The following is a 12,133-nucleotide window of genomic DNA, read 5'->3' on the forward strand; positions in this document are numbered from 1 at the left end:
GGAGAACTCGGAGCTTGCAGAGCCTTGTTAGTACAATGTTCACTAGTATTTGAGCAACAGCCCTACTCTTATGTTAGAGAACTGGCCAAGATTTCCTTCCTGATTGGCTGCCTCCGTGGAGCAGTGCTTACCTGGGCCACGGCAGTATGGGAGAGACAGTCCCCCATCTGCTTCTTCTACTCCCGATTCACGGAGGAGATGAGGAATGTCTTTGACCACCCGGTCTGTGGTAAGGATGCCACTAAACGACTCCTGTCCCTCCACCAAGGCCCCCATAGTGTTGTTGAGGTGGCATGTGAGTTTCGCACCCTCGCCGCTGAGAGCATTCCAGAACGCGCTCACTGAGACTATTAAGGACAAGTTGGTGTCCAGGGATGAGTCTGATGGACTCGCTGAGCACATCTCTCTCGCCATCCACATTGACAACCGTCTCCGTGAACGTCAGAGGGTGAGTAGGTAGGGTTGCATGCGCCATAACATCTGCTTCCGCGCCTTGTCCTCCTCCTGCATCCCTTTCCAAGGCTCTTCCTGATCCTGAACCCATGCAGCTCGGCCGGACCCGTCTGTATACAGAGGCGAGGCAGCGGCGAATTGGCGCTAGGAGCTGCCTATACTGTGGCCAGGTTGGTCACTTTGTCTCCAATTGTTCCCTACGTCCAGCAAAAGAGGAGGCTCGGCAGTAGTGGGGGATATACTGTTGAGCCAAATCGCCTGCCCATCTTCCCCAGACCCCTGCTTGAGGCAACCTTGTGTGGCAGAGCCAGGGTTTTCCTGTCTGCTCTCATCGATTCGGACGCCAATGAGAGCTTCCTGGACGGAGGTGTCGTTACCCGGTTGGGCCTGGACACTGTCCAACTCGATTCACCCCTCGATGCCAACGCTCTCAATGGACAGCTCCCGTGTCTGTGGAAAAAAAAACGTCCCTGTCTCTCTGGAAACCCCCAGGAAAAGATCAGTTTCCACATAATCGTCTGTCCTTACTCCCATCGGTTCTTGGCCATCCATGGTTAAAGCTACACAACCCACAGATTGACTGGACCGCCGGAAAGGTAACCACTTGGAGATAATTTTGTCACTCATTGTCTACATTCTGCCTTTTCCCTGCCTTGTCTGAACCGCCGCACCTGTCATCAGTTCCTCCAGAGTATCACAACCTAGCGCCTGTCTTCAGCAAGCACCTGCCGCCTCTCCCTGAGTACCCCCCCCCCCCCTCTCTCTCTGTGATTGTGTGGGCGGAGACAGGTGTGCTGGAGTCAGAGCAGCTGCAACCTGTTTCTTAATCAAGACCTCTACAAATATTCAGCCCTGCCACTTCCACACTGCCAGATCGTAATCTCTGCTCAGACAGTATGGTTCTAGCTGTTTTTACTATTCAGAGCCTTTGTGCCGGTTTTTCTTGCCTAACGCTGTTTTCCCCTCCGCTACAGTTCTGCCTGCTCTGACTCTGGTCCCTGTCTCCAGTGACACGTCTCGTCATCCTGCTACTGTCCTGGATTCCACTCTACTACTCCCTTGGATTCCCCTCCGGACCTGCTTACCCTGTTGTCCCAACCCCTCTCGCTCCAGCCTCAGCCTCCTCACATGGTTTCCTGCAACCCACCTGAGCTTCCCCTGACCTGCACTCCATCTCCCCCTGTGCTGCAATAAATACCTTGGTTACTTCATTCCAGTTTCCTCGTCTGAGTCTGCTCTTGAGTTCCACTCCGCGTAACACACATACCACAATTGATGCAGTCTGAATCAGCTATATGAATAGTAGGCTACACATAATGCATTTCCAATGCCATGACTAGAGCATCACTGATTTTCAAGGGTTTTTGTATGTTTTTGCCAGGCTGATGTTTTCAGGTGATGTTATAGACAGCATACTGATATCCACCTACTGCAGCCTCCCTCAGAGTCAGGGTATTTCAACAACTGTGTCCACTGCCCTTTAATTCTTTAATGGGAGGGACAGGGAGCAAAGAACATCTACATTGACATATCCACACAGTCAATTAGTGACTTCCGCTCAGCTCCAGACCATAGGGTGCATGTTACTGCAGAGCAAACAATGGGACACTTAAAATTGGTATAACGTTAAGAAACGGAGACTGTGCCGAAGTAGATTAGATTGGTGTGTTCTGTAATGTCATTCAGAGGAGAGAATTTTTGGGGGGCCTGTTTCCAATCACTTAGCTGCCAGTGAAGGGTGCTTGACATGCTGGTAATCAGACAAGGGGAAGGATTGTTATGCCAAATACATTCTTTTTGATGGGGCTGTCACTGCATTCTAATTTTATAAATAAAAGGTGGTGATGCTTTTGGATCACAAATGGTCAAATTGATTAAGGTTAGGGTTAAAGAGGTATATTATTGTCCCTTGTTCATCTGGGATAGAACAGCTGTAGTGGGATCTGCACATAGTGGAGCACATGACTGAAGTGAAGGGACACTGACAGTCTCACATGGTCACAATCAAGCGATCAAGGGTGGAGCTCCAGGAGTATGAGATGACTATATTATATTACAAGCTGGGCTATTATCTTAGGAGGGGGTTATTTATTAATGTTCTATATCAAGGTGGGACAAACAGTGTATGAAGGGTGTAGTGCCAGGTCATGGCCAATAGTAGGCGTACACATGAATTATTCACAGTGGATTAAATGCCAGAGTGAAGGAGAGAGAAAGAGGGGAGGGAGAGAGAGAGAGAGAGAGAATGTCAATGAATGTGTGTATGTGCGTGTGTGTGAGCATGCGTGTTCATATTCCTGCATTAATTTGTGTGTGTTTGTGAGAGCATCTGTCCGTACGTGTGTGTGTGTGTGTGCGTGCGAGCGTGTGTGGGCAATCAAATCAAATCAAATGTATTTATATAGCCCTTCGTACATCAGCTGATATCTCAAAGTGCTGTACAGAAACCCAGCCTAAAACCCCAAACAGCAAGCAATGCAGGTGTAGAAGCACGGTGGCTAGGAAAAACTCCCTAGAAAGGAGTAGCAATGAGCCACAGACCATCTATAGGACTTACTGTGCGAGCTCCAGCTCCCTGCACCGGATCCTAGTGTCAGTCCAGTCCATTCTTTATAACTGGGGGAATCCTTCAGCCCATTAATCTAGCCACAGAAGGACACAGAGCTCACATCTGCTGCTAGAGCCCTGCCAAAGAGCCAACGGTTACTCTTACATAATGTCTGTGTAAGACCAGAGAGACAGCTATTTTTCTGTTTACATCTTTTCTTCAGCACATATTCCTTACAATTTTAGGAAGGCTTAGATGTTTAGAGAATCAATGGCAAAAATCTAAGCGGTGGATCTGAGCCTCTTTGGATCCCTTACTCTGCACTGGAATAGGAGGCATTGTCATGTGCATGGTAGTGGTGTAGTGAAAATAAGAAATGACCAGGGTCAGGGCTGTGTGCGTGTGTGTGTGTGTGTGTGTGTGTGTGTGTGCGTGCGTGCGTGCATGCATGCGTTTGCTCTGCAGTATCATGCACCCAGTGTTTCTCTGGATTAGCTCTGGGCCAGAGGGTATATGCTGACTCCTCAGTGTACCTGGGACATACCCACAGTGAGTCCGAAGGCCATGCTTTTATGACACACATGGCTTCTCTATTTGAGCGTCTGTGTCTCGTGTTTCCAGGGTCCCTGCCTCTATGGCAACAGAGATTTGCATTATTTTTCAGTGGCGACCCGTCATTCAGGGCAGGTGGGGCAGAGCCCCAACTGTTTAGCTAAAAAAATATATGGAGACACTTTTATGTATATGTTGTTTTTTTCCGGTTTTGCAGGTTGTTTTGGATTAATACATGTCACATATCAGTTTGCAACTGCATACAGCTGCATACAAACATGGTCTCTTTTTGCTTTCTTGAGTAAGGCAGCTCCAAAATGCAGGTGTTTCAGCCTAGCTCAAAGCTTTCTGTGGTGGTGGGGAAGCCAGCGGAAAATAGTAGGGGTTGGTAATACTCTCTTGTTGCTCCGTGATTGGCTCTGCGTTCTGTCACTCATTGGGACACAACTTCACTGCAAAATCTATGGGGAGAGCTCGAAAATTCAAGGACCTTGGGTGCTACCATAGAGTTACATTAGAAGTGCCCATCCAAGAAAGCTCAAGGTCATTGGCCACAGATCGAATTGCGTCAAATCACCTTATATCTACAGTATCATTGATTGGACTGGTCATGTCAATATCATATTTCCAAAACCTTAGCTAGAAAGCTACATGTAGCAGTCATCATCATGAATCAAGTCGACAATCTACTGGCAAATCCTAGCATCTACAAAACAGAACAGAGAAACAAGCCCGCACAAAAGCAGGTGGGCATAACAGGCTTAAATAGCCCTAAACCAAACCCCAAACGAGAAACAGGTGAAACCAATAAGACATAGCCAACAGAAAAGGAAAAGGGAATCGGTGGCAGCTAGTAGACCGGTGACAATGACCACCGAGCGCCGCCCGAACAGGAAGGGAGCCACCTTTGGTGGAAGTCATGACAAGCTGTTTTTAAACTGGGTGGTTCGAGCACTGAATGCTTATTGGCTGACAGCTGTGGTATATCAGACCATATACCACAGGTATGACAAAACATTTATTTTTACTGCTCTAATTACGTTGGTAACCAGTTTCTAATAGCAATAAGGTACCATGAGGTTTGTGGTAGATCAAATACAATTTGATTAGTCACATGGGCCGAATACAACAGACCTTACAGTGAAATGCTTACTTATGTGCCCCTAACCAACAATGCAGTTAAAAATATATATGAGTAAGAATAAGAAATAAAAGTAACAAGTAATTAAAGAGCTGCAGTAAAATAACAATAGCAAGACTATACACAGGGGGGCACCGTTTAGTTGCGGTAATATATGCATGTAGGCAGAGTTATTAAAGTGACTATGCACGTGCCTAAGAACAGCCCTTAGCTGTGGTATATTGGCCATATGCCACACCTCCTCGTAACTTATTGGTTAAGTATAGCCAGCTGCATAGATTCCCTTTGGACTGTAAGATTAAATAACTCAATATCGCCATCTGCCGACTTTTGGGCTAGCATCAAGTCTAGTTGAGGAATAAAGTCTAGTTATAGAAAGTGAGTGGTTTGAAGATAAAGCAAATACACACAATATCGACCAGATAAACAAGTGAATTCAAGAGGCGTACAAAACTCTAATATCATGCTTTTATTATAAGGGCTACAACCCTTTCAAAGCCTTCAACGGTGGGGAACCGGCAGTGGTGGGAAAAGTACCCAATTGTCATACTTGAGTAAAAGTAAAGATACCTTAATAGAAAATGACATGTAAAAGTGAACGTTATCCAGTAAAACACTACTTGTGTAAAAGTCTAAAAGTATTTGGTTTTAAATATACCTAAGTATCAGAAGTAAATGCAATTGCAAAAGTATAAATAATTTTAAATTCCTAGTATTAAGCAAACCAGACGGCACAATTTTCTAGTTTTTTTTCCCAATTTACGGATAGCCAGGGACACTCTCAAACACTCAGACATAATTTACAAATGAAGCATTTGTGTTTCGTGAATCCTCCAGATCAGAGGCGGGGGATGACCAGGGATGTTCTCTTGATAAGTGCATGAATTGGACCATTTTCCTGTCCTGTTTGAGCATTCAAAATGTAATTAGTTATTTTGGGTGTCAGGAAAAATGTATAGAGTAAAAAGTACATCATTGTGTTTAGGAATGTAGTGAAGTAAAAGTAAAATAAGTCAATATGAATAGTAAAGTACAGATACCACCCAAAACGATTTAAGTAGAACTTGAAAGTATTTTTACTTAAGTACTTTACGCCATTGGGAACCGTAGCACGCAAGTAGGAACTGACGTTCATTCACGAAGACGAATGATGTGGCAAAAATCAAAGGGCGAATCGCAAAGAAATAGTACCAATGCATCCTTAATCGCCGAAATTGTATGCGCCCTTTGCACTACATTTTAGTAATTTTTCTTGGATTGTATGAAAATGAATAGTTTTCAATTGTGAATATTATACATAAAATGCTAATCGTGATTGGAAATTACACTTTTTGAAACATAAATATGTGTATTCCTCCGCCCCACTGAAGTACACTGCCATTTCCGGATTGTTTCTCTCCCGAGCAGCCTCCACCACCGCCATTGAAGGTCCAGTGTGTTCAGTGCAGCGGTATCAGACCGTCATCACTGGGGAAGCAAGTAAACAGCAAAAGGACAATTACAATCACCAGTATATTGACAACACATTGTCATACAAGTCTAACCAATTGGACTTTAAACTAGCCTTTTCCTGGCTGTCCGGCTAGGATCTGAGAAGAAGCCGTAGTGTGTTAGCATTAGGAGAATCGGGAGCAGAGCAAAGGAACCGCCATGGCTCAGATCCTGCCTATTCGCTTTCAGGAGCACCTGCAGGTAACGTTATGTTGAATGAATGGTGATATTTCTGAAAAATTATAATGTATTACTTTCCTCATTCATTGTTCATTAGGATACTAACATAACCGACGAGTTACAAGCATCGCTTATCTCTGAATGAAAATGACCTCAACATAATGTTGGCTGAGTTAGCTAGTTAGCTAATCATGACATCGTCGCCCAGCTCGGTGGGACGCTGACGATGGATGACATTAGTTAACTAGATACAGTAACTATATAGATATCGTTTCTAACTAGCGAGCAAGTTGTCTTACCCATTGGTATGGACGGCGAAGTCGTTAGTAGGCCAATAACTTGTTATAGTTGGCTAACGTTAGCTACAATATAGGTAGTTTGCCAACTAACCAGTATGAGCCCAGCTAACGTTAGCTTAGCCTAAATCTACTAGCCAGCTGCTCACGAATGTGTTCTAGCTCGCTACATGAAGGAAATAAATTAATACCAATTCAGCAATAAACCATCTGTCGTTAATTATGATTCCGGGTGTTTATCCGCACGTTATAGCTATCTAAATGTGATGACCATTCAACCCGGATCAAATATTAGTAAGCTAACATTTCCATTTACACCTGTACTTGCCTTAGTTTTGAATAAGCAGGTCTAGCTCAGCCGGCGGTGTGAGGTCACTAGTTAACACCAAGCCTGATAGTCATTTCCCTCAATGTCAGTACTGAAGAATAGGCAACGTTTCATTCTTTCCTTCCCTAACAGTATCATGAATATCCTTTCATTCATGCAGATTAGGTTTAAGTGGGCTGCCTGCCTCATGATTCTTAATGTACTTTCCTAGTTAAATAAAGCATGTCATCAGCAGGTGTATGACACATCTTCACACATAATTAGATAAGGCTTTTTCATGTACTTTTGTATGAATGCATACTGACTAATGATTTTCCATCACAGATACGTTTTATTACTGTTCTGTTAATGAAATAAGTTTAAACTCTTGGGCAGTTTGGCTGTAGTTTATTTTCAGTGGACAATTTATTTATTTTGAACCTTTATTTAACTAGGAAAGTCAATTAAGAACATTCTTATTTACAACGACGACCAAACCCGGACGACGCTGGGCCAATTGTGTGCTCCTCTATGGGACTCTCAATCACGGCCGGTTGTGATACATCCTGGATTTGAACCAGTGTTTCTGTAGTGATGCCTCAAGCACTGAGATGCAGTACCTTAGACCGCTGCACCTCTCGAGAGCCCAAAACATTTACCTCAAGCACTAAAAAGCTACACAAATGACATCTGACCAATGAAAAAGCCTTCCTCTATTAGGCAATATATGTGACTGGGAGTGTTTGTGGTTTTGAATGACCACACCTTAGCCTGACATAGGCTACATCACGTCATGGTGACTATTATACTCACAGTAGGTCAAGTTGAGGAAGTGGAAAACATTTATGCTCCTTGGAGTGCATGTATTGTGTCAAGACTGCTGGCTTGAAAGATCTCTAAGTGAGCTAGCTAATGAATAAATCAGTCTCAGATCCAGAACGAGACATGCGATCTGCCTACATCTTGGTTTCTGAAAAATAATTGGTTTTACATTGTGTTGCTAGACACAATGCAAAGTTGGTTTGTTTTAAAGCATGACTCATAAACAAAACCGTTAGGAGAGGTGGAAATATGTAGTATTTATTTTTCAGTCAGAGTAATAGCTTTACTACAATACTTATAGACAAAGCGCTGCATGTGACAGACTCACTTTTGCTGTTAAATTGTGCAGTTTTGCCTCTACATCTGGAGTAGTGCTGTTTTTGCTATTACATTGATTCTAGTTTCTCTTCTCTTTTCTCATGGATATTGTATGGTGTCTGAGGGGAATCGCAACTGTACTTTCTCAGTATTTCAATCTGTGGTGTAAAATGATAGGATATTCTCCAGAGGATTATGGCTAACCACAGATGTTGGAGAGGTGAAGGGATGTCACTGTGAGCCAATGTTGTTGGACTGTCCTGTTTTTTTTTTTTTTTTTTCTGCAGACGGGAATGGTGATAACACAAATGAGCCCTGCAGGCGTAGTCCCCAAACACTAGCCCTAGTATCCACTCCAGCCTTTACTGCTGCACAGTGCATTCACAGCAATAGCCCTTAGTGCCAGGATGATACCAGTATCGTTAGATTTTTTTTCCATGGCTAAAATGAAAACACAAAGCAGACCAAACTCTTTGCTCCTTTAATAACCTGCTGTATGTAATATATGATAAAATCAATTGTGACTGGATGACAACATAATGATGTTTGTTTCCAATGTTGGGGCTGTTTTCCTAAAGAAGTTAAATCTGTTTTGTTTTTCTTTGCCACGATACTAACAATTATCAAGATATTGGTAGCGTCCCGGCCCTAATAGCACTCCATATCACTAATGTACCTGTATGAAGAACTAAAGCTATATTTAGATCAATTTGATTAGTCAACTTTATCTTCAGTACATCACGTCTGAGGTTGACAAGCCCTTGTAAAGGCCTTTAGTTTGTGGAATTATAATGTACAGTTTATGGTGAGTTTTATGCCCTTGAAGGGTCTCTAATTGCAGGAGTGGGTGTTTCAAAAGATAGAGGAAGGTGGGACTGTTTAGATAATGTACTGGCTATTCTGTGAATTGAGATTGAGATAAGCTGGCACTGTAGTTTGTAGCTGTAGGGTGTGAGGCAGGGGTGTTGTGCACCACATCCACCATCTTTCTCCTGCATCTTGAGTGAGACTTAATACTAGTACTCCGTCTATGAATTATAGATTTTGACTGAAATTACCAACACTGTGTGTGTAGAATTCACATTGACCTCTGGTGCATTCTCCCGTTTTTTAAGGCTGTGTCAAGTTATTCTAGACATGAAAGCATTTTCAGCGCAAAGCTAGAGAAGGATATTGTGCTCTCACTATGCATTGCATTTATTTACTAGTTTCTGTTGCCTAACAGCGCCCGCAGCGCACAAATTTAGTGTAATAAGTATCCTCTGATTTCTGTGTCATTGGCACGTCAGTCATTGTATGTGACTGATGTATATACCCTGGGGAGTCCAGCTGCCATCACATTCTTTACTTGCATATGCTGTTTCATGCGTGTTTCACGGATGGTGTAGAGCGAGGTATGAGCAGTGGATCATGCAGAATATTTCCCACACATTGTCCTTCAACTGGGCCTTTCATGGTGGGCTGTAATTGGAAATGAGGACCCAAAGGTTCCCTTAGGTGTAGGTCACCCATTTACATGATGAAATGCAAAGCAGAGGCCTATGGGGCAACAGGTAGGCTAGTGGTTAGTGTTGGGCCAGTAACTGAAAGGTTGCTGGATCAAATCCTCGAGCTGACAAGGTAAAAATCTGTTATTCCCCCCTGAGCGAGGCAGTTGACCCACTGTTCTCCGGCCGCCGAAGACGTGGATGTCGATTAAGGCAGCCACCCGCACTTCTCTGATTCAGAGGGGTTGGGTTAAATGTGGAAGACACATTTCAGTTGAAGGTATTCAGTTGTACAACTGACTAGGTATCCCCATTTCCTTTCTATTGTGATCATCTGTCATCCTCCCTGTTGGGTTTATGTCCACACTCCCTCTGGAGTGTCATAAATCTCTGCTGGGCTGTCAGGTATCTGGGCCGGTAGGTATACGGCTCCATACACGCAGGAGAGCTAACTAGCTCCCAGGAAACTACCAGGGCCTCACTTTGAGCCAATTGGTGCAGTATGGTCACATGATGTGAGTCAGTCACTGACTCCTTTAAGGTCAGCCTCTCGTATCTGCTTCTGTGACATCACGGTGCTCCAGTGGGCAGGCGATGGATGTCTTCTCACACACATCCAGCCCAGTACTGCTGTTCTAATACAGTACAGAGATCGAGCCAGCCAAACTCAGTCAGGTCCATTACTTTTTATTTTATATTTAACAAGGCAAGTCGGTTAAGAACAAATTCTTATTTACAATGACGGCCTACACCAGATAAACGCTATTTGTTCAGCCAGCAGCAGCAGTCCGATCTGCTTTAAAGCACACTTCTGTTCACCCAGACTGACCCCAGAGGCTGAGGGAACCTCATGGTGAGCTGCACCACTGGGCCTATACGTTGAAGCCTCCCATCCACTTTATTTGCTCTCCCTCTGACGGTGTCCTCTGTCCTCACTCATCCGAGGCCACTTGCATAGCTTGCATTTTTATAAATCAACCATTTATACAGCTGGCTGTATATAACTGGACTTTTCCTCTCTCTGAGGTACAAGGGCCCTGACTGTTTTTCCAGGCATTGTTTTTTTACTCACCACACACACTTGGTTTTCCTGGGAGTTGGAGCTAGTGTCTTGAACATAATGCATGTTGGACTCCTATTCACTGAGTGAAGACATTGTTCCTGGCCCTGTGTTGACAAAGGTTTCCCTTGCTATTAGTATTCTGTAACAGAGGGTGTGATGAGTCAAGTTTCCTCACCTGTGCCAAATGTTTGTTTATATTGAGAGGAAAAAAACTGGATATGTCAATAAATATCTTAGTGCTTAACAATATCATATCTCGGCAAGGTTTCACTTCAATAAGGCCACTCATTATCTTTATATTCCTTCCCACTTTATTCAAGAGATGGCTAGTTGTCTCTTGATAAAATGTTTTTGATTACATGGCAGAACAAGAAAGAACATCTATCTGCTTGATGTGACCCTACATGTAGTCGTCTAGTATTATCCTACTAGGGCTGCTAGCACAGAACATGCATCTCATTCTCTCTATTTATGCAGCTTGCACAAGTTACAACAATGTAACCAGTTCAGCTGAAAATGAGATGCCCTACTCAAGGTCACATATTGTACATTTCGCCTCCTCCTCCTACATGACTGCTCACTGCTTGAAAGTCTTTATGCATTTTACCACAGCAATAACTGTTGTCGAATGGCATTTAAATGGAAGACACTACATTTTACCCCACCACTAAACTCTGTTTAGTGCGTAATAGGTGTTAAGAAACTTTTTATGCCTGCGTTCTTTAAAACCTCACCTTCAAAGGTTTGTGTGGGGAACTTTGAACTCTCACCTGGTAAGCAGCTGATATCTCGTGACATGCTTGTGAGGATATGGATTTGCTGAACACTTGACATTCCTCAGTGTAGGACACCTGAACATAAAATAAAGCTGCACAGCATTTCACAAAAAGGAAAAGCCACTAAACTATCTGGAAACCAACCCTCAGTCAGCAGAACTGGCTTGACCAGTGGCTGGACTCTACTCTGAATTCATCTTTTTATCTCTCCTTTTCCTCCCCTCTTCCCTTATATCTGTCAGACCAGAGGACCCGTCTTCCTTACCCCTGGGTTGGTGCTGGTCACATGTCCCCCGACCCGTGGTCAATCTGTGAGACAATGGGCTCCTGCTTCCTGTTGTGGAGTAATAGAGCAGTTTGGAGCTGGACCCCCTGCAAGCCTCAGCACATCCTGCCCTTCCTTGAATCCCTGCAGGACGCAGGGGCTTTTGTGCTGAGCAAGGTGCCCTTGTTCCCTTGAAGGAAGAGAGGAAAAGCAAACCTCTTGTTAAATCAGCAGATGGATGCATGGGTCTGCGGCTTGCTCAGGTTGAGAACGCTTCACATGGGGTTCGAGGGAAGTGTCTGATTTGCATTTTAGCCTATTCATCTTAACATAAGCTTTGATTCTAGCCAGGGACAGAGAGTACAGTTGCATCTTTCCTTGGAATGTCATTCGTTCCACACAGTGCATCACTACTGAACCACTTTCTGCCAGTG

General features: G+C 43.9%; 1 protein-coding gene across 4 annotated transcripts in view; it reads left to right on the top strand.

The window, feature by feature from the left end:
- The first annotated feature begins 5,529 nt into the window (after positions 1–5,529).
- Positions 5,530–12,133, top strand: part of LOC110533644 (clathrin heavy chain 1) — a 47,809-nt gene continuing 41,205 nt past the window's right edge. For all 4 annotated transcript variants that reach the window (XM_036990060.2, XM_090186348.1, XM_036990063.2 and 1 more), the window contains exon 1: positions 5,530–6,386. In XM_036990060.2, the coding sequence (XP_036845955.1) occupies positions 6,345–6,386 (42 nt within the window). In that variant the 5' untranslated portion in view covers positions 5,530–6,344. The remainder of the gene's footprint in view (positions 6,387–12,133) is intronic.

This window comes from Oncorhynchus mykiss, chromosome 10 (assembly GCF_057628025.1).
Source record: "Oncorhynchus mykiss isolate SJ-2025 chromosome 10, ASM5762802v1, whole genome shotgun sequence".
In the NCBI taxonomy this organism is placed as follows: Eukaryota; Metazoa; Chordata; class Actinopteri; order Salmoniformes; family Salmonidae; genus Oncorhynchus; species Oncorhynchus mykiss.